Genomic DNA, 21,726 nt, shown 5'->3' on the forward strand with positions numbered 1-21,726 from the left:
TTGATCATCTCTCGGATGCCATGAGTGCACTGCATCTGTTCCTTTGATAAGTTTGAATTGTAGTGATGAAAAGTACTTATGAAATGACTGAATACAATGTCTTATTTATACACGTGGGAAGAGAGGATTTTCCTTAACTATCTTACAAGATTTTCTTATGCAGTTGAGGAAATATTTATTTGCTATCATGCTCCCATAAGATTGAGCTTCTGTCAAGGATGTCAATCTTGAACCGATGTAACGAAAATAATTTATAGGCGAGAGGCTTCGTGAGTGAGTCTGCTAGTTGATCAGTCATTGTACGTGAGAAACATATAGTTGATGTCTAACAACTTGATCTCGCACGAAGTAGAAGTCAATGACAATATGTTACATGCGTGAATGAAAAATCGGATTGGCACATAGATAAGTAGCTTCAATATCATCACAATATATTGTAGGAGGTACGATAGAGTTGACGTTGAGTTCCTTGAGTAGATTTGTGACTCAATTGATCTTAGCAATAGCAGTGGTGATGGTACGATATTCAGCTTCAATTGTAGTGGCGATGGTAGCAGTGTCGGATGATGTTCATATGGTGAATTCGACTGATGGTGGCCATTTCATTCACGAAGTCCTGGCTATTGCCTTTGATCTTCTCCAACATCTTGGTAGTCACCAGAAGTCCATTTGGGAGCTTCCCCTTCGCCTAGACTAGGCAACTTTCACTGTGGGTTCTTATCGTCTGGACGAGGCGACGTCTACCGCCACCTCCTCCCTCATTACTCTTCCTGCAGCAGAGGAGTTCTACAGTGACACTCTCATTGGTCGCTTTCGTGCAGCCTTTAAGGAAAAAAGTGGCAAGCGTGACTTGCACACAACCAACTGATATCCTATTTGGTTATGATTTACTAGGCTACATCGATAGGTCTGATACCATGATAAGTTGAATTATAGTGATGAAAAGTACTGGCGAAATGGTTGAGTACAATGTCTTATTTATACATATGGGAAAGGAGAATTTTTCTTAATTATCCTACGAGATTTACTCGTACAATTGAGGAAATCTTTATCTGCTATCATTCCTTTCTGCTTATTATAGCCGAAGAAGATGATGGATGGCCAGGGGAGATGTACAGAGGAGACAAATAAGAGGTCCTACTTAACATTCTGGTTGTGGTGATACTGATCATTTCGATTCCTCTGATGATGTCGAGCGGTGAGAATGGTAGAAGTTAACAACGTTAGGCCATTGTGATAAATGCCATGCCTATCTCTGTGTTAAGGTCTCTCTCGTCACCTGTAGACCTGTCGAAGATCCATAGATAAGAGAAGACCATGCAGTGCCCAACAGCTCCTCCTTCCTCTAATAAGCTCTCCGCCGGTTTGCAGCATCAGCAACAGCAGCAACCACCACCGTCGGCTCACGACTTCACCAAAACTATCGTTCTGGCGTCGACGCCGTTTGGTATGGTTCCTGATGGGTGGACTGGTGTTGCTGATGGTGCCCAAATCCAGTACCCTGTTTTCGGTGCTGCTAACGTTGGACAGGAAAACGCCAGTGCCAATTCCTTCGAGAATAGCACGGAGAAGAGAAAAGCTCCTAAATCCAAGGTAAATATTGATCTCTTTTAGCTTCTGCCGATGGATATAACAGTAATGCGTCGTTGGGCACGACTCACGATGAGCTGATTCGTCTTTCTAGCAGCAGGAAAGTCGCAGCAGTGGCGCAGAGGAAGAAGGAACAGCCAGAGGAGGTGCAACATCCAAGAATAAGAAGAAAGCGTCAGGATCAGACGCTCCGAAGGAGACCGATTACATCCATGTAAGAGCTCGCCGGGGACAAGCCACCGATAGCCATAGCTTAGCCGAAAGAGTACGTCACTTCCAAGTAGCCATGATTTTTTCTTGTGTCTCTCTGTCTCTGTCGGTTGACGGATCGATGGTGTAGGTGAGGAGGGAGAGGATCAGCGAAAGGATGAAGTACTTGCAGGAGTTGGTGCCTGGATGCAGTAAGATCATGGGGAAAGCCAGCACGCTTGATGAGATCATAAACTATGTGCAGTCTCTCCAAAGACAAGTCGAGGTTCTACTAAATCCCTTCATCCTTTGTAGATCTTCCGATGACATTTAACTCTTTTAACGGACAGAATGAGGAATTGCTTCTGTTTTCTTTGATTGCTGCCGATAGTTCCTGTCTATGAAGCTCGCTGCTGCAGAGCCCAGAATGCACCTCAGTAGTAGCAACTTCTTCGACAGAGAAGAGGTAAGTTCTCTCTAATTATTATGCCGCTGCGCGCGTCCCTCACTCACTCTACCAAGCGATGGAATGTGTCGTTACTGCAGCAGTTAAATGCACCCTGCAATTCCAGTAGTGTTCCGGTAATGGGGGTGTCATCAGATCAACTCAAGCACTCCGGCCTTCAGTTGGCCTCCCTGCAGCAGGATGCCTTGGCTTCATGCCTCGATGTAATGGATTCTAGACCATGTTCTTATGTTCTGCAATGCATACATGTATTGACGTGATGTTTCAGGTTCACGGATGCTCTACCTGGGACGCCGGTTTGCACGGCTTCCATGATGGGGAAATCCACCGAGGGAGTCATCTTTGTCCTGGCAATCAGTGCAAGGTAAATAATAATACTTCGATCGCTGTTTGCAACCAGGCAGAAACAGCACCTTTTGCTTTGTGGGAAGTCTCTTACCCCACAATCTAAAGATGGAGATGCGATTACAGTTGGATTTGATGTTCTCGGATGTTGGAGGTACCAATTGCCGAGGTCAGTGACTTAACGCAGAGGATGGGTTCAAGACTGGTGCTGGTAACAAGATCTTTGTGCACTGCGTTAAACATCGTCTTGCATCTCCCTACTCCTGTATTGTCCCTACTGTTTTATCGTTGAGGAGTACTGGGAATACTCGTCTCCTAAGGATCCATTGGAATTCTCTTAAACAAGAGAATATTATATATATATATATATATATATATATATATATATATATATATACATGTGTGTACAACATTTCTTTTTATCATTATTATCTTAAGTTGTTCCGAAAATGAGTTTATTTAAAAAAAAAACTAAAATATAATTTCATTATATTAAATGATGCACATGACACTTATATGTGAATTCGAATATAAGACCTGTCACTTATATAATAATGTACTAATCAATCTAGATATGAGACATAAGAGTAAACTTATGATGGAGCAATAAATATTAAAAAAATAGAGAGAGAGAGAGAGAAAGTCTGCAATAATCTGGAGGAGAGTCCAAATCAAGAATTTATCATTTTTTATTTTTTTGAAAAAAAAAAACTTCGACACATCAAGAACAGATAACAAAATTACAACAAATGAAAGGTAGGATTATAGTTATAGCAGCTGTGGCTGTGAGAAAAAGTAAGGTTGTGGCAGAATTTTTGGAAAATTGTACATATGTGCTTGTGTAGAGGTTTTGTTATACATATGTAGCACACTCAGAATGTACTATAGTTGTCCATGTTGCTGTTGCTGATCTTTGACGGCTTGTTCTGCGTCGATTTTCCGAAGGGTTGAAGAACTTATCTTGGTTCCTGTTGATTCCTCTGGCAATAAATCCACCACTTCAATCTGCGTTCACGATACGATGAGAATCAGGTGACAGATCCTCTACAACATCAAACTTATCATTTATGGTTGACTTGTGAGGAAATAACAGTAGGTAGTGCTAGATTTTAAATGCTCACATACCTGTAATTGTGATAAGCCTCTCTCAGTCCTCTTCCTGTTAACAGCAATGCCTCCTGGCAATGTTTCCTTGCTGTTGGACAAACAAAGTTTTAGATGTGGTTTCTCATGATTGAATTTGGCAAATTTTTTAGCGCGACTTTGAATTTTCTTAAAGTTAAATCAATATAAATTAGAAGATAGGTATGAGACCTCACAACAATAGCATCCAAATCTTTATCTATAATTGACGGGCCATATGGATCTGTGATCGGCTCAACTTGCACCATCAGCTCCGGCTTAATTGACTGAAGAATGTTCAGTAACCGGGAAAAAAAAAGAGAAAATAATTATAACATATGAATCAGCAATGGTGCAGAATCAATTAAGTTAACATTTTTCAGATAAATGAGCAAAGTTACATGAATTCTTATTACAAGTTGTGTTTTCACAGAAAAAAAAAGAAGAAAATTGTGTGATCAAAGCCTCTGTATATTGTTGTGTAAACATCATATTCTAACTTCTCACTGAAGGACCCAATGATCACAATTTTCTTCATGATGCTGCCGGTCATCACTGTAAGAAAACCAGAGGAAGCCCCAGAAGAAAATTCATTTCAGATAGGTTCAAATGCACACTAGGAAAAATGAAGAAAGACAAACATAAATAAAAAAATAAGGAGATGAAACAGGAAAGCCTTTTTCAAAAGTGAGATCAAATTAAACAGGACAAGAAAGACATCAGAAGATGTTCTATAAAGAAGAAACACCAGAAGAAAATGAGAACTGAAAGAAAAACATTAGAAGAGGTTCTATAAAGAAGACTTGAAGAAAGTCCAATCAGCATGCAAAAGAATATATCAAAGCATCAATCTCCTCATCCATTGTTTTTATGCTTGTGAAAATCCTATAGTTTCTGTCTGACCAAACAGACAAACATAATGTGTACTATTTGAGTACTCCTTCCAATATCTATAGACAGAGGCATGCCGGGCATTTCAGCACTAACAAAGATAAAAACAGTTATAACATCTAGAGTTGAACTCAATACAAGAATGAGAGAGATGCTGCAAGGTCAAGTTAAAAAGACAAAAAAGAAGTGAAATGGGCTAGAAGCGTATGATACAAAGAATATTCTCAATAAAATACTTGGAAGAATTCAAAGGACTGTTTTTCAAAGACTCATCGCCTTAAACAGGAAAGTTTGTAAGAGGAAAAAAGTGAAACTTCAACAATTGCTGTGAGTGGTCCTGGCATACGTGAATCCTGAAGAATCACTAAGAGCAATCCCGGCCATGCCTGGGTTATTACTAAAACCTTGGCTCTAAACTGATTATTCTGGCCTACAAAGGAGAAAAGAATTTTCCAAAGATATCATACTTTATCTTCAGTAAGGTACTTCGCATAACAAATAATGGAAGACAGATAAAAAGCAATTTACAACAGCGGACCAATTCACCATATATGTAACTCGGAACAGGATTTATGCAGTTTCAATCAGATGTGTCCTATCAACAGATCAGAAATTGCAATTATTTAACTGCACATAACTTTTGGATTGGCCAATATGAGGCTCTAATTTATGTTAGATTTGACCAGATCCATCAACTCCAAGAATCATCACCAGTCACTTTACCTGATTGCATAACTACTGACATAAACTTACAAACCAGCATAAACTAAGAATCTTCAGAAACCAGCACGAAGGACTTGCTGCACTTACAAATAATCACTACAAAAATTGTTTCCTTGAACTACAATTGATAAGAGAAAGAAGCTATATTCAATAGAAATGAGCTCTCTATATAAAATGACATTACAAAATTACAACAATGCGAAAGTGAAATGTGAATTCAGATAAATTTCTGCAGCTCATAAATTATGGTTCCTTGACTACTAAAATGTAAACTAGATCAGGGCCATAATGAGTGGAAACTAACAAGATTCATTCAGCAATGAAGGATGCTTGATCCAACTATCAAAAGATTACCTTAATGAAGTCCTTCACACTTTGCATGCGCTTTTCAGGTGGTTCTATTAGGAAAGCATACTGCAATTTCATGGAGCAAGGAACAAGATTTTAGATATTAAAGACCAATAGCAAAAGAAAACTATTTGTGGAACTGTATCTGCTAAAATGGATCAAACAACAATGATATACAGAACCAGAATGAAGAAATTATTCTGCACAAAAACTTGTAACAACAGAAAACAGTAGAATAATCGAAAAGAGACTCCAAGGCCATGACTGACAATGAAAATCTCGCCAAAGTGACTGACCTGATGCTAAATTTTGGTAACACTGCAGTGCAACGAACTACATCTAAGCCTAAAATTATAACTACGTTCAAGCAAAGGAATGCACATGGTTTTACTTAGCGTCAGCGGCTAAAAATAAGAATACTGTTCCACTGATCTAAACGGGGAGTCCTATCGAAGACAATTAATTAAATGGAAGACTCTCACTTGATAGCTTGTCAAATGACAAACCAAAATGGCTGGCATAAGAATACATTAATAGAGTATGAACGAGAAAGTTTGTTTCAGATTTGTTGTTGCACAGTAAGTTTTTCCTCTTCGATTATTGATAAAGAAACTAAATTGTGAATAATGCCAAGAGTAACAGCAACAAGGGAGACGAGAAATACGAAGAGAGAGGAGGAGGAACCTCTTTCTTGCTCAACATAGGTCCATTGCAAACCCCTACGACGATCCGCTCCCTCGCAAGCTCCGCGGACGCCTACAAGCAAGCAAGAAAATTAAAGGAAACAAAATCTCGAGCCTTTGAGAAAAGCGCTATATGCAAACCGATCACAAGGTAGACAAGACGCGTACCAAACCCTGTAACAGCTATTACGGATAAAAAAAAAACAGAAACCAAGAACAGTGATCGAGATGAGAGAGAGAGAAGAGATGGGACCTTGAGAAACAAGTGATGGCCTTGGTGCAGTCTGTCAAAGGTGCCTCCGATCACAACAGCCGCGTACGAATTCGAAGGAGAGGGATTGGGATTTACCGATGACATGCAGTCCGATCTGTCTCCCTCCCTCGCCGCCGAGGGAGGAGAGGCCGCCTTCAGATCATCCATCCAAAGGACAAAGAGATGCTTGCAAGAGAGAGAGAGAATAGAGGCGGAGGAGTAGGAGAGTAGAACAGAGGAGGCGACGAGCCGAGTCGAAACGAGAGGTAGGTGGCAAAAACTTATTTTTTGAGTTTTTTTTGTCAGAAGCTTCTTTCATGGGTGAATTCGTTAAAAAAACTCTTGCTTTGTCAAATTTCTCGTCAAGTTTCCGTACTTCCAAAAAATGTGTGAAACAATATATTTTTTTAAATAATTATTTTACCTCGACGTCGATTGCTCCCTCAACCTAGCTTAACCCATCGATCATCGGTGCTTGCTCTGAACCGATAGAGGGTGGCCTTCCACATGATGGAGGAAGTCAACCCACCTTCGCGAGGGTTGTATCGAAGGAGGTGGTCTCGTACATGATGGAGAGGGGGGATCAGTCATCTTGCAAGGGTTGTAACAAAAGGGGCAACCTCGTGCGCGATAGAGGATGGTGGTCAACTCTCGCGTGAGGGCTACAAGTGGAGGGGAGTGATTCCGCATGACAAAAGGGGGCTATGGGCAATGATAGATCAAACAAAAGAAGAGATAAAATGATCTTTTCATATATTATGGGTACTATTTTGAAAAATTTCAAAGTAGGAGCGAAAAATTTTGAAAAGTAAGTTTTTTTTAAATTCATCCTTTTAAAATTTTCAAACAGTGCATTTTTCAACCTAATATCTAAAATATTCTTTTTCTTATGTCTTAGACCATGGGGTGAATAATGTTTTTATGTGTTTTCAATAATATTAGAAAAATATTATAATGTAGTACAAAAATATTATAACATAATATTTTTATTTTTAGTAATATAAAAAATTATATAATATAAAAAATATTATAACATAGTATTTTTGTGCTATGTTATAATATTTTTTGATATTATTAAAAAATATTATAATGTAGTATAAAAATATTATAATTGGATTGGTTCACCTTACTGTTATGAACAAAATTATAAATATCGATGCAATGTTTATTTTGTTCATGTTTTTCATAACATGTAGGGCTTATAATAAGTTTGGTAACCTCATTTTAATTGGCTTTTATGGTCATTTTAAGCTTGTAAACGTAGGTTGTGTGCAGTCATCATGCATAGGTAAAATTATCCAAAAATAGACTATATAAATAGTTATTTTGAGGTTTTTTTTTAGCTCTATAGTGTTATATGGGTACTGGTGAAAAGTTTTGGCTATGACAGACCACTTTGGATCCTTTGTTGTGCGATCGCTTAAATTTTACAAAGTTTATATTTGTAATTTATATTGTTTATCAAGTGCCTTTTCTTTAGGTTTCAATAAGGTTGACCCTTTGTGAACGGATGCACAAGGGTACCATATGACTTAGGTAAAATCAACTAAGTTCATGACTAATAGTATCATAGCAGGACAAGCATACTTATAAATACTTGACATTTAAACATGAGAAACTTAGCGGGGCTGCGTTAAGGGTAGTCAACACATGCGACAGTACGAAGGAAATGAGCATTGAGACGTAGGGAAAAGAGTCGCTCAGAGAAATGAGCATCCGAGATTGTCATTCAGAGGAATGACCAACCTTTCACATAAGAGACATCACGAGGACAAGTGAGATAGGAAGAATATGTAATACACAAAAGTTGGGATAGCTGAGTTCAAGTTACGGCTTGACATTAGCAACCAAACTTGATGGTGCTCAAGGTAAGCAAGACCCTTGGTAAAGAATGAGACCATGCAAGAAGAAATAAGTTACTCAGTGATCAAAAGAGTTGTGTAAAGCTCACAAAGGTAAAGAAAATTGCTAACTCAAAGAATTCGATACTTATGCAAGAGCTTATACATGGATGATGAATTATCTGTGGTCATTCCAAAGCAATTGAAACTTGGCACCATGAAACATTGAAACTATCTTTTCAACATGAGAATGATACGTCTATAGAGAGCTAAAGTGTGTAGTAAATTCAATATGTTATTAGGCCTTGACGGGCATAATAAGGGTTATATTAGTGAAGAGTTATAATCTAACAAGTGTGTTCGAGGGGGTGGAATAGTATACAGTTTGTTTAGCAAGGTAGAGTAGTCCAAGGGAATAGTGGTCTTCAAAATTTCTAGAGAGAATGATGTAAAGAGAAAAATTACTCTAACAAAATAAATATCTATGAGAGATAAGTCTCGATTCTCCAAAGCGAGAATCATATACAATGAACTGCTTATGTTATAATGTACTTTAAGACAACAACTCTATAAAGCTCAATGGATTAAGCAAGTGATGAGGAGTCATCACATGATTTTACATAAGGTGATGCGTCGGTGGACACATTACGAGATCAAGTGGGGGAGCGATCGAAGGTAATATCAAATGAAGACACACTTAGAGTTGATGTGGAGATTAGACTAAACAAATGGTTGACTAGTGGAATAGTGTCAACATCAACTCAATGTAAACCGAAGAGTGGAATAGCTTAAGTAAAACTTGGTGAAATGCTCAAGCCATATGAAGGGAGTCGATATAGAAGACGAAACATGAAGTAGAGGCATAAAGATTTCCTTAGATAGAGAGGCCAAGAACATGAACTCTTGCAGTGGCAACAATGAGATCATGTCATTCTATGAGTCACTCGTTCTAATGGAATAGACTCATCTTATATGGGGCCAAAGTCGAAGGGAGCTTCGAGGCACATGCATATTATCTTAACAAAGCATTTGATGGAGGAACTAAGACGACTTAACTTGCAGAAAGAAAGTTAGAGTTAGAAGGCATGGGGCAATAAGATGCGAAGTGGATACTCTTGAAGAATATGTCGTAATATTGTCATTCGAGTTATGCAAAAGAAGCTGTATGCGGTAAGATTATGCTGGTGGCAGAGGTACATGATCCAAATAATGACACCAATTTCAGTAAAGTTGATAGACTTTGAGAGCTGCTAGGTGATGGACTATCATAGAGCTATGCTTCATTAGGGTGTGACCCGAGAGTCGGTAGATGAAGGTTGATTACTAAAGGAGCGAACACAATCAGAGGTGTTGGAGGCCTTGCGATGTATTGGCAGAAGCCACACATAGAGAGATTGTAGTCTAAGTTCATCCAATAAAAATCAAAATACAATGGAGATGTAAGTAATAGGCAATATAGTGCAGCAAGAGGCAATACAATGGAGATGTCAGCAAGAGACAATATAGGCAAAATGACACACATGAGGGACTCGATCATATCGAGGTATGATAAGGAGCTCCACTTCGATGAATAATACAATGATAAGAAGGACAATAGTTTCAAGGAGCGATTGTCATAATACATTAAAGGTGGGTTTCCGTGTGTGCATCAAATTTTGTATTAAATAAAAACCTTGATCATCAATATATGGGGGCTATGTACCACTGAAGGAGAATTTCAAGTGTAAATAATAGTGAATCCCATGAAGGATACTTGAACATATAGAGATATAATTAGAGTAGTTAGAGAGTTAGATTACTCTAGAGCTCATTTTTGTTTAAGGAAGCCCGACAAGTCAAAGGACAAGCTGAGTAAGCGAATATTTCTACTAAGGATACAAAAGAAAATAGAATTGGCGTGAGCCATGTAATATGATGGCAGAGGTCATGCATAAGAGTTGTAGTCTATCTTTCCAACCACCAAGGGGAACTGCTCGAAAGATACAGTGGTGTTGAAGCAGATAATCGAAAGAGTCGAAGAAGTGATGACGAGTCTAGAGAGATTTAGCTATCCAAAACTTAAAGTGTCGATTAGAATGGAGGTGGACTTGGAGTGCCACAGTGTTACATAGGTGAATCTACCATTATGAAGAAAGGGATGCAGATGTGAGGTGACAGAGAGTAGAGCCATGGGCTTGGAAACACTATGGTATTATAAAGGCAGAACTTTCATGGAGTCATTATTCTCTTGCTCTCACGGAGGAAGAGCGTATGATCATGTGAAGGGGCCGAGGAGGTAGAAAATATAAAGGCAAACTTCAAGTACCAAGATAAGACTGAATGACAGAGGCCATAGAATTTCATAAGACTAGTGTCAATAGGCTTCTCATCAAAATAGCTAAAATGAGGGACTTCAGGTTAATGTAGGAGTATTCGACTAAGGAACGAAATAGGTGTTACACGATACAATAGCTTTTCTACTTAAACAAGTAAGTGATATAAATGATGGAGAAGATAGTACAATCATAGAGGTGATCAAAACTATTAGAGACTAGCTTTAAGTTAGAGTAAAATTTCACTCTTTTCAAAGAAAACTTCTTGCATTCCAAAAGTTTGATATCAATGAGAAGACGAATTACAATAGATAACTTAACACAAGGAGTGCAAATACCTCGAGTGCTTCAGAAGTGTGAGCAAAGAATAGGGAAAGACTAGTAACCAACTTGATGCATGGAATGTAACCCTCGATGAGGTTAGGAAAGTTGAGTAATTTTTGCTTTCTCAACTCTTAAGAGAATGGGTAAAATCAAGTACCCCAGTTCTCTTATTTATTTAGAGTCATGTACATATTCAAAGACCCTAAGAAAGTGAAAGATAATAGTTATTAAATCATCACTAATAATGATTGGTTCTATCAAGAGTAGACTATTCATTTCATTTCCCAACAGAATACTAATAAAAAATAAAAGTAATGCAAATCTATTTGGAAGCGACAACTAAGTAAAATAAAATTTGTTGGGCAAATTTTACAGAGGAAAGACTTCAAAAACTTTAAAGTCTGTGAGGTGATACTCATTAAAGACCCAATAAGCATCCACCCAATTCAAGTAGAATGAGCCATTTGAAGGACTTAAGTATAATAAGTAAGGTCTTTTCCTTTATTTGAAGGATCCGTAGAAACCAACAAAGATCAACATAACTCGATGAACCCAATATCAAAGTCTGAGTCATTGTTGAGTTGATGCAGCATGATAGATTAAAGTTCAACTACTCAACAAGAATGATGAAGAGCAATTGGGAGCCAAGAGGTACATTACAACTAGGACAACAGATTGAAGATTCAACAAAGGCGAGGAGATACAACGTCTGCAAAGGCTTCGACGATGATGTCGAAGGAATAAATAAGGGAGAATGTCATAGATAAATTAATAAACATGACATTCAATATAATACTTACATGTGTTTGTTGTTTTTGGCTTTGTTTATACTTTGCACAACATGTAAAGGGTTTGTAGTAGGTTTGACAGCCCCATTTTAGTTGCCTTTTATGATCATTTCAGATTCGTAAATGTATGTTATGTACAGTCATCCCATAAAGATAAAACTATAAAAAATATGCTATCTAAACAGTCATTTTAGGGGGTTTTAAGCTCTACAAAATGGTGTAGAGTATAAGCCAACACAACATCCAAGAGTTACCCGAGTGACTCATGGTTGGATGGGCCTTCGGGATAGTGTCTAGGGTTGGTTCATTGTCTTATTCCGTAGCAGTATTATGTGGGGACTTTTGATTGTTGTAGACTACCTTGGACCCTTTATCGTGCGATCATTCACGGCTTGCAAAGTCTATGTTTGTAATTTACATTACCTATCAAGTTTTTGTTGAAATAATTACTTATGGAATCTCGAGTTAAATGCTTATTCTAACATATCTTCTCTTTTATATGTCCTTAAGGAACATAAAAGATTTTGGAGAGACTAAGTCTTTGCCAACGAACACATAAAAGGTGTCGCATGACTTAGACAAAACTAACTAAGTATATAATACTATGAATCGATCTATAAAAAAAGGAGAAAAATGATTAAAAATTTGATAAGTAGGTGAGAGTATTTAAGGCATTAGGGGAAAAAATTGTTTAGGACTTCTAAAAATAATAAAGGAAAAAATCTAATTTTTTTTAAGAATTCACTCTATTATATATATATATGAATTAATCATGTAATTATAAAATAAAAAAAGGAGAGTTTTTTCATCAAAATCAAAGGGTTATCTATATATATATATATATATATATATATAGGATTAATATCCATGTAATTATAAAAATAAAATAAATAAATAAAGGAGAGTGTTTGATGTCAATATTCCTCTCCGACATCCCAATATTGCAACAAACCGAAGCGTCCGAGGTCGAAGCGTCCCACATCTCACGTGTAATAATACAAGAGTAGGTGAGTGAGAGCCTTTCGCTTCAACCGACCACAGACTCCGCACCCTCTTCCATTTCTCCCCTTCCTCATCTCTCGAATCGGTCGGAAGAGGCAATCCGATCTCGAGAGCAACCTTCTTCCTTCGCCTTCTCTTCCTTCTCCTTCGCGTCTTTCTTTCATCACACACACCCTTTCCCAAGCCCCAGAAAGAAACAAGGGTGAGATATCGATCGCGACATGGCGAAGATCTTGCATGTCTTCTGCATTGGGACTGCCGATACCAAACTGGAGGAGCTCCGTTTCCTCGCGGACGTTCTGCGATCCCGTCTCGCCACCTTCTCCAACGATTCACCGACTTTCAAGGTACTCGGATACGTGGATCTTCCTGCTTTTGCGCCCGTTACCTTCTGATTCTTGATCGTTCTTGACCTCCTGGTTCAAGGTTCTCCGATCTGCGATGAGTGTGCGTTTTTCTGGTCTTCGGAGCGGGGAGTCGTCCGTATTTAGAATCTTGATCTCGCTCATCGATTTTGGTAGAATACCATCGTAGCAATGAGGTGATTCTAGTGGTTTACTTTCTTGCAAGAAAATCTTGCATATGGTAGCCTGGCACTCCTCTTTCTTGGGAAATTGTTCGGGGGTTTGAAGTGCTTGTCTTTGAAGCGGACAATCCTAATTGTGTTCTTGCTTATTGATTTTTTTCGTTACGGTCGTATCGAATGATGCGATTACAGTGGTTGACTTTCTTGAGAGAACATTGGGGATATGGTAGCTGGCGCTCCAATTTCTTGGAAGTTGTCCGATCGGGTACCTGGGTTTGACGAATAAGACATCTCTTCTCCTTAATTGAAGATCTGAATCTGATGGTTGATACCATTATCCACACGTTTCAGTCTTCTTGACGCGGGAAACTTTGTCCCATATGGTCAGTTGGACTCGAAGCTTCCATGTTGTTGAGTTAATTATACCTCAATGAGCTATGAGCATCAGTCTGAGATCTAGTACTTGCCGGACGACCCAAATGACTAGAAATTTTCTATGGGAAAGGAGACCTCTGCTTATGGGGATTCATTTTATTTGCTGGTATCATCTTCCGGTCCTATGGGAACTCAACTTCTTTGACTTGGTTGGTTTTAATATTCCTATATAAGTACGGTTCTATTGACCTAGGGACATCAAGATTAAACATATAAATGCACGGTTAAAATATGAGCAGTCTGAAGCTAAGAATGAAATGATTTGCCACTTAATAGTAGTTGTCCTTATAATCTTGATCAACCATGGGTATTTTGGTGCTAGCATTATATCATAACAGTGGGTCTCATATTGAATAGCGCATAACTGGTGAATGATGATTACCGGTTTTCATTCATTTTATTAGTTTAAAGCTCATAACCTGATTGTTGATATCAATATATGCCATTGTCATAGGTCTGAGATCTAGTACTTCATCTAGCACTTGCCAGACAACCCAAATGACTAGAAATTGTCTATGGGAAAGGAGACCTCTGCTTATGGGAATTCATTTTATTTGCTGGTATCATGTTCTGATCCTATGGGAACTCAACTTCTTTGACTTGCTTGGTTTTAATATTCCTATATAAGTATGGTTCCATTGGCCTTGGGACATCAAGGTTAAACATATAAATGCACGGTTAAAATATGAGCAGTCTGAAGCTAATAATGAAATGATTTGTCACTTAATAGTAGTTGTCGTTATAATCTTGATCGGCGATGGGTACTTTGGTGCTAGGAATGGAATTGATATGCCTCAAAGCAAGAAGCATATTTTTGTGAACATGGATGTTGTTGGCAGCGTCAGTAACATGACTGCTTTCATATGCACTAACAGCTCAAATGCTATGATATTAAACTGTTTTTTTTTATGATAATGTAGCTCATAAAATAGTTGTGATGCAAACCAATAATAGAGATAAAGATGAATGTAAATGATGAAAACACTGCATTTATAAGCCTGTCACTAGGAATATTCACCATTTGGCTCTTCTTAATAGGTATGTTTTTGTTGTACATATTTCTCTTGACTGTATGTGTGAAAGAGGCAATGATCCATTGTAGTCAATTTTCTTAGTGATTTACTATTCTACTAAATGTTCATTTTTGTTTCATGGAGTGGCAGATACAGGCTAGTCTGGTCGATGTTTCCACCAGTAATAAGAAAATAGAATGCTTGGAAGACATTCCTTTTATCTCTAGAGATGCTATCCTTTCTTGCTACATGGGTGTTGAAGAGCACCCATCCTATAAACTCCCTGATGACAGGGGTAAAGCAATTGCAGTTATGGGTAATGCTTTAGGATGTTTTCTTCAAAAAGCTTATGAAGATGGTGACCTTGTTGGAGCTATAGGCCTTGGAGGCAGTGGTGGAACTTCATTAATTGCTCCTGCATTGAGATCTCTCCCTCTAGGAGTGCCTAAGATCATAGTATCAACTGTGGCTAGTGGTCAAACAGATCCTTACATTGGAACATCCGATTTGATTTTATTTCCGTCTGTTGTTGACATATGTGGTATCAACAGTGTTAGCAGGCTTGTGTTATCTAATGCTGGGGCAGCTGCTGCTGGGATGATCATTGGAAAATTTTTGATCTCTGACATGTCCAGTCAAATGGCTAAGAAACCAACTATTGGCATGACTATGTTTGGAGTTACAACTCCATGTGTAAATTATGCGAAAGAAAGACTGGAGAAGGAAGGCTTTGAGACACTTGTATTTCATGCAACAGGCATTGGGGGCAAAGCTATGGAGGAACTTGTAAGAGCAGGTTTAATACAGGTACCTTGCCTTCAACACCAAATTTAGAAGTTAAGAGAAGAGTGTAGAAGATAATGCTTTCTAGGAACATTTACAATAAATTTTATATGATTATCAAATATCAGAGATTTCTTGTTTTCTACATAGTTCAGAACATTACATCACTTTTTTGCTATGCTACATACCCAATTCTTGGTATATATTTGCTAACTCTCAATCAACTTATATTTCAATTCAAAATATGCCCATGAGCTATATTTGCTTGTCAAAGTTGAAAGAAATTGGTCAATTTATCTTTTCTTTTTTTGAAAATTCTGGTTTGCTTAACTTTGTTTCTCTTGGATGGATGTAGGGTGTCTTGGACATCACAACAACAGAAGTTGCTGATTATATAGTTGGGGGAGTTATGGCCTGTGATAACACAAGATTTGATGCCATTATGGAGAAAAATGTTCCTTCAGTTCTCAGTGTGGGGGCCTTGGATATGGTTAACTTTGGAGCTAAACATACAGTACCTTCTTTATTTCAGCACAGAAATATTTATGTACATAACGACCAGGTTAGTTCTCAGTGATTAATCATCTTTATCACCTTAGCCACTCTTTGGTACCCAAGCTTCTTAACTGCTTGATTTGCACAAGTTTTATTCTTTAACATCTGTCAGTGCAGATGAAAAGAAACTTCAGGGGTAATTTTTTTGTTTTTTTAATCTGAAATTATCTGAGAAAGATATTTTTCTATGTCAATATTCTTTATAAGATGAATTGTCAAAATAACTGATCGTCTATTTTCCCTCTTCAAGCATTGCATGAGAGGAAAGGACAGATGAAGGCTTTCTTTTTCTTTCGTCGAGGAGCGTCTTATGATAACTGGTATTGTTTGTTTGTGTGTGAGATTTTATAAAAAATAAACAGAGAATAATATAACGAGTAAATTATGTTTGAAGTATTGAAAGGTTATCTTATTGTAAACATAAATTGTTTGAAATATTGAACATTTATCTTATTGAAACAAGTGTTTATTCTCTCTCCAGGCTTTTAATAAACAATGCTCATATAATAACAAACTAAACTGGTGTTAATGATGTATTATTTTTGTTAATTGTTTCATTTTTTTTTCCCTCTCTCCTTCCTGAACCTGAAGTCATGATGAATAGAGTAGAACAATTATGTTAAAAATTAAGTAACCTTGATGATTGTTGCTTGTGTTCGTTCTCATCATATTCTTTTTCTGTTATCAAAGATTTTAAATCATGAATTCTTATTTAGACGAGTGGTTGAAATGTCAACAACTTGCAGGTTTCAGTAATGCGAACAAATATGGATGAGAACAAGAAATTTGCTAAGTTTATAGCTGAGAAAATGAACAAGTCATCATCAAGCATCCGTATTTGCTTGCCACAGAAGGGAGTGTCTGCTCTAGATGCACTTGGGAAGCCATTTTATGATCCAGAGGCCACATCTGTTCTGATAAATGAATTAGATAAACTTATTGAGAAAAATGAAGATCGACAGGTACTACTGACTTGTAGAAAATTTTATAGTTCACTCACCCAATTATCACTTTTTGAATAACTTTTATGATAAATTATCAGAAATATAAAACTGCTTACTTTCTTCTAGGTGATGATATTCCCAAACCATATTAATGATCCTGAATTCGCAGAAGCATTGGTTGACTCATTTCTTGAGATATTTAAATTCTCTAGAAGTGGAACTCCTCAACAAACTGTTAGGACACCAGAAAGCCAAAGTTTGGTAAATGATATATTAAAAGGGAATTATTCAGATGGCACAGCCATTTGGCGGGCTCCAATTGATTTTCCTGATGCAAAACCAGGTTTCACGCTCTTTCTGTCAAATCAATAATACTGTCTGTTTTAGTACCTGATATTGCCATTTTGCCTCACAGTTTTGAACCTTGTAGCAAACCAGTTAGTATACTAGAGTATTTTGTTACACAGTTTTGAACCTCATTAACTGGGATCATCAATATACTTAAAGAAGTTTGCTCAATAATTAATCGCATCATTCTTATTATTGTTCATTGACTTCATTCAGTGATCTTCAAAATATTAGCGGATTATACAGATTGTGGTTTGCTGAAACCTTGAAAATGCTAATTGAGGTACTTCCATATAGCTTACGGAATAGATCAATTTATAACTTTTGCTTAAACAAATGCAGTTTTCCTTATTTCTTTGAGGACTAAAAATAATTTACAAGGAATAGTTTCAGAGTTTTCGTTCGAGCAAGAATTAGTGTCCACCTTATTCAATAGCAAGCATTAACACAGTTCCACAGCCTAAAAGATGCTTGGCTGCCGACTAGTGATCTTGTTCAACTTTTGTTGTCACGAACCCCAATCTGATGGGATATAACTGGTCTACTAACTTCATTAACCCTGAACCACTGGCATTTAAGTCGAAGTTAACAGTAGTAGATCCACAATCAATTTCAGTCTTCGTCCACTTCTGATGTTTGACTAAACTGGGGTATTACATTTGTTGTGATGATGATTACAGAAGTGTGATGATGTTACATGATTCTAATCAAGACTGATGCCTTTTGCTCCTGTATTCCTAGATATTTAGGGTGTTTTAGTTAGGGCTACACTACCCGAGCAAAGTATTTAGCTATATATAAATATATAACTGCAGACATACTCTAGGTATAGTTTGTGGAATATCAATAATTTCATCGTGTTTCTCTCTTTGATTGTGTAAAATACATGAATATTTAGAATAAAGTTTCATTAAAAATGGAAGTATACTATCTCCTATCTTTGTGGAATAAAATGATCTAGCTTAGATTTTTTTTATTGGTTGTGTTGATTATCATAAATGTTACACTTTGATTAGTCCCACATTAGAAGCAGGAGCATGACTGTGGTGGTATATAAAGCTAGATAGGCCTACTAATAATTTAGTAAGTAAAATATAATGCTCTCTATCAGGTAGCAAATACATATTTATTTAAGAAAACAAATAAGCTTGTGGAATCAAGAACATGCATTTGCATGGCTATTATTTGCTTGATGTAGTCATGCATTTGTGCTGCTTCAATTCTTAAATACAAAATCTGGATAGTTCTTCTAACCATGGTTTGCCGTACCGAACAGTACCGCCCGGTACGGGCGGTACGTACCGGTCTGACATACTTTCGGTACGCGGACCGCCTCTTACCGTTCCGGTACTGTACGCCGGTACGGTACGGTATGGCGAACCTTGCTTCTAACAGACATTGCCTGTGTATGTGACATAAGTTGTATATATCTCACTAAAACCAGAAATCTTTGTCACCAGATGAGAATGACAGGAGTCATTTAACATTAAGGAAAACATTTTGGTTATTGTCTTGCATATCTTGATTCATCTTACATATCAAGATGGTTTGCCATCTTGACCACCTTTGGATTGCATGTTGAAGTTGTGAAATGTCTTTGCATGTTCTGGTTTGCCTTAAATGCCTCAAAATATGGTTTCCTTCTGTAACATGCCTTTTGTGTATGTTAGCAATAATCTTTTTCTCATTAATATTACAGAAACGTTGCAAAGAACACGTAAAATACTGGACCATTTGAGGCAGCAGATAAATAAGGGTGTACCCATTATAGGGGCGGGTGCAGGGACAGGTATATCTGCAAAATTTGAAGAAGCTGGTGGCGTTGATTTAATAATCCTGTACAACTCGGGTCGATTTCGGATGGCAGGAAGGGGGTCATTGGCTGGATTGCTGCCATTTGCAGATGCAAATGCAGTTGTTCTTGACATGGCCAATGAAGTACTTCCAGTGAGTTATCTAGTACTTTGAGAAAGTTAATAACACAGATCACGGCTTCTGCTTGTTTAATGTATTTAGTGCATCTTTAGATCTGTTTAGTAGATTGTAATTTGGTCATGACTTGATAAGCAAAAAAAGGAAGAGTTCGGTTTTCTATGGAAAAGAAGTACTGTTGATTTTCATAGTTATCCTGTCATAATGTCATGACTGTTAGCATATGTAGGTGGTGAAAAGAGTACCAGTTCTTGCTGGAGTGTGTGCTACTGATCCATTTCGCAGAATGGATTATTTCATAAAGCAGGTGGAAGCAACTGGATTTTGTGGGGTTCAGAATTTTCCAACAGTTGGACTCTTTGATGGTAACTTCCGCCGAAACTTGGAAGAGACAGGAATGGGCTATGGGTATGTCTATAGATGCTTTGCAATTGGTTAACTTCTTCTATTCATGTTGTTTGACTAGTTTTAGTAGCCAGTCCTAGGAGATCACATGTCTCACCAATTCTGTCATGGAAGACATGATTTTGCCTATGATTAGCTTCTCCTGATCAGTTTTCAATTAATAATAGCAGATATATTGAAGACGGATCACATCTTTTTTCTTGTTTCCTTTGGTTATATAATATTTCTAATGGTATCACCCTATTGTTTCTCTAACATGAACCAACTTGTTGCTTTGCCAGGTTGGAGGTTGAGATGATTCATAAAGCTCATGAACTAGGATTATTAACGACTCCATATGCGTTCAATGAAGATGAAGCCATTGCTATGACTAAAGCTGGTGCCAGTATCATAGTGGCACATATGGGTCTAACAACATCAGGATCTATTGGTGCAAAGACAGCAGTAACTCTGGATGACAGTGTTGGCCGTGTTCAAGCGATTGCAGATGCAGCAGTTGGAATTAATCCTGAAGTTATCGTTCTCTGCCATGGAGGTACATTTGCATGAAATTAAAATAAAAAATCCATTATAGTAACATATCCCTGTTTACTCTTTGCAAATTATATGTTGTGGGAATTAGTTCTCTTCCAAAAATAGAAAAGAGGGTACATCATTCTAGTAAACCTTCCATCTTTACTCAAAACTTACTCAAAATCTCCCTTGAGAAACAAATTATGTTGCATTTGCTGACTTCCCATTTAGCAGCATCACAATGATGGATGGTAATTGGTGTTTGGTTTATTCTTAAGTGCATAGGCATCATAACATGTATATTGTTGGTATCATGAGCCTTAATTTTTGTAGAATTCCTATAAATTGTGTAGGAACTATCTTATATGGGACACTTTAAGCTGTTGTAGGAGACATATAATAGATATTTTTGCATAAACAATAAACATATAATAGATATTGGACAATGTCTTGGCCCTCGTGATCTTTGGCAAGCTAGTGTAGTGAGATCCGTAGATGAAGTATGTATTTATATATGTATATGTATATATATGTATATACACATGGGAGTATTGAGACCTCAACCTTTGTTTATTACAAGACAAGATGATTACAAAAAAATAAAAAGAAGTCGACTGTCAGAATACTAGATAGTTAAGAGAAGATAAATCTCGCACTGTACTCGGATGGTGTTGCAGTGATGACAATATCGAGAAGTTGCAGTGAGAGATAGGGGGACATCACCCTTCACAAATGCTCAAAGATGGAATAGGATTGGGTTCCACTGTTTGTTGCCGTTCTTGTAGGGTTGTTTTGTTATTGCAAGAAGTACACTACTAATACATTACACCGTTGTGTTAGGATTGTAAAAACTTTCTAAGAAAAAGTGTTTATGCAGGTCCTATTTCAGGTCCTCGAGAAACTGAGTACATTCTTAAGAGTACCAAGGGAGTTCATGGGTTTTATGGTGCATCGAGCTTGGAAAGGCTTCCAGTTGAACTGGCAATTACAAACACTGTAAAGGAATACAAAAGCATTTCCATAAAGAGAGATTAAAAATCCATCCCAAGCTTTCTTGAACGTGAATGTTGTAAATATCAGCTGAAAAACTTGCAAGAAGCATCCTATAACTATTTTTGTATTCGAGCAGAACATTTGTAAGTAGTTTTTATGTATTTGAAAATAGTTTAAGAAATTCTAAAATTAAAACTCATGAAGTTGTTTCAAATGGGAACCACCTCCAACACATGCCCTATGCATTTTAGATTTTCCACATGCTGCTGCAAAACAGAGGCAGCTTGGAATCAACAGCCGACAGATGAGCCAGCTTCATTTCAATTCCTGCTAACATATACCTAAGAACAACTAAGTTCTGCATACCTAAACTAATATGAACGAGGCATGAAGCAGAACAAG

At 37.4% G+C, this 21,726-nt stretch overlaps 3 protein-coding genes across 10 annotated transcripts; 2 read left to right on the plus strand and 1 right to left on the minus strand.

Moving 5' to 3' along the window:
• Positions 1–1,057: 1,057 nt before the first annotated feature.
• On the plus strand, positions 1,058–2,895 carry LOC135582614 (basic helix-loop-helix protein 79-like). 7 transcript variants are annotated; one of them, XM_065139024.1, is made up of 7 exons: positions 1,058–1,198; positions 1,286–1,593; positions 1,685–1,855; positions 1,931–2,065; positions 2,171–2,245; positions 2,326–2,448; positions 2,514–2,895. In XM_065139024.1, the coding sequence occupies exons 2-7, from the start codon at positions 1,318–1,320 to the stop codon at positions 2,694–2,696; spliced, it is 963 nt and encodes a 320-aa protein (XP_064995096.1). In that variant the 5' UTR covers positions 1,058–1,198; positions 1,286–1,317; the 3' UTR covers positions 2,697–2,895. The 7 variants fall into 7 exon arrangements, with proteins under 7 accessions (XP_064995096.1, XP_064995102.1, XP_064995099.1 ...); XM_065139030.1 differs by having other exon boundaries at positions 1,112–1,265; positions 1,372–1,593; XM_065139029.1 differs by having other exon boundaries at positions 1,123–1,593; positions 2,514–2,609; positions 2,717–2,895.
• A 434-nt stretch (positions 2,896–3,329) lies between these two features.
• LOC135631858 (phosphopantetheine adenylyltransferase-like) lies at positions 3,330–6,895 on the minus strand. The gene is made up of 6 exons (XM_065139878.1): positions 6,611–6,895; positions 6,359–6,430; positions 5,681–5,740; positions 3,905–3,999; positions 3,716–3,785; positions 3,330–3,595 (listed from the first exon to the last, which is right to left on the minus strand). Exons 1-6 carry the CDS (start codon positions 6,776–6,778, stop codon positions 3,473–3,475), a joined length of 588 nt encoding a protein of 195 aa, XP_064995950.1. The 5' UTR covers positions 6,779–6,895; the 3' UTR covers positions 3,330–3,472.
• Positions 6,896–12,839: 5,944 nt separating this feature from the next.
• Positions 12,840–21,523, plus strand: LOC135631857 (toMV susceptible protein tm-1(GCR26)-like). Of its 2 annotated transcripts, none has more exons than XM_065139876.1 (9): positions 12,840–13,224; positions 14,996–15,658; positions 15,990–16,196; positions 16,936–17,151; positions 17,260–17,476; positions 19,181–19,428; positions 19,643–19,821; positions 20,100–20,353; positions 21,209–21,523. In XM_065139876.1, exons 1-9 carry the CDS (start codon positions 13,099–13,101, stop codon positions 21,364–21,366), a joined length of 2,268 nt encoding a protein of 755 aa, XP_064995948.1. In that variant the 5' UTR covers positions 12,840–13,098; the 3' UTR covers positions 21,367–21,523. The 2 variants fall into 2 exon arrangements, with proteins under 2 accessions (XP_064995948.1, XP_064995949.1); XM_065139877.1 differs by having other exon boundaries at positions 12,841–13,224; positions 15,002–15,658.
• Positions 21,524–21,726: the final 203 nt, after the last annotated feature.

Source organism: Musa acuminata, chromosome BXJ3-2 (genome assembly GCF_036884655.1).
Source record: "Musa acuminata AAA Group cultivar baxijiao chromosome BXJ3-2, Cavendish_Baxijiao_AAA, whole genome shotgun sequence".
NCBI lineage: Eukaryota > Viridiplantae > Streptophyta > Magnoliopsida > Zingiberales > Musaceae > Musa > Musa acuminata.

Bases quoted from the DNA above. Each gene is read 5' to 3' on its own strand.
- LOC135582614 (XM_065139024.1), top strand. From the start codon at position 1,318: ATGCAGTGCCCAACAGCTCCTCCTTCCTCTAATAAGCTCTCCGCCGGT. The intron at 1,594-1,684 runs GTAAATATTGAT...TCGTCTTTCTAG, and splicing joins GAAAAGCTCCTAAATCCAAG to CAGCAGGAAAGTCGCAGCAG. The intron at 2,066-2,170 runs GTTCTACTAAAT...TGCTGCCGATAG, and splicing joins CTCTCCAAAGACAAGTCGAG to TTCCTGTCTATGAAGCTCGC.
- LOC135631858 (XM_065139878.1), bottom strand. From the start codon at position 6,778: ATGGATGATCTGAAGGCGGCCTCTCCTCCCTCGGCGGCGAGGGAGGGA. The intron at 6,431-6,610 runs GTCCCATCTCTT...GCTTGCTTGTAG, and splicing joins GCCATCACTTGTTTCTCAAG to GCGTCCGCGGAGCTTGCGAG. The intron at 5,741-6,358 runs GTTCCTCCTCCT...ATGAAATTGCAG, and splicing joins CTATGTTGAGCAAGAAAGAG to TATGCTTTCCTAATAGAACC.
- LOC135631857 (XM_065139876.1), top strand. From the start codon at position 13,099: ATGGCGAAGATCTTGCATGTCTTCTGCATTGGGACTGCCGATACCAAA. The intron at 17,477-19,180 runs GTTTCACGCTCT...TTAATATTACAG, and splicing joins TTTTCCTGATGCAAAACCAG to AAACGTTGCAAAGAACACGT. The intron at 20,354-21,208 runs GTACATTTGCAT...GTGTTTATGCAG, and splicing joins TATCGTTCTCTGCCATGGAG to GTCCTATTTCAGGTCCTCGA.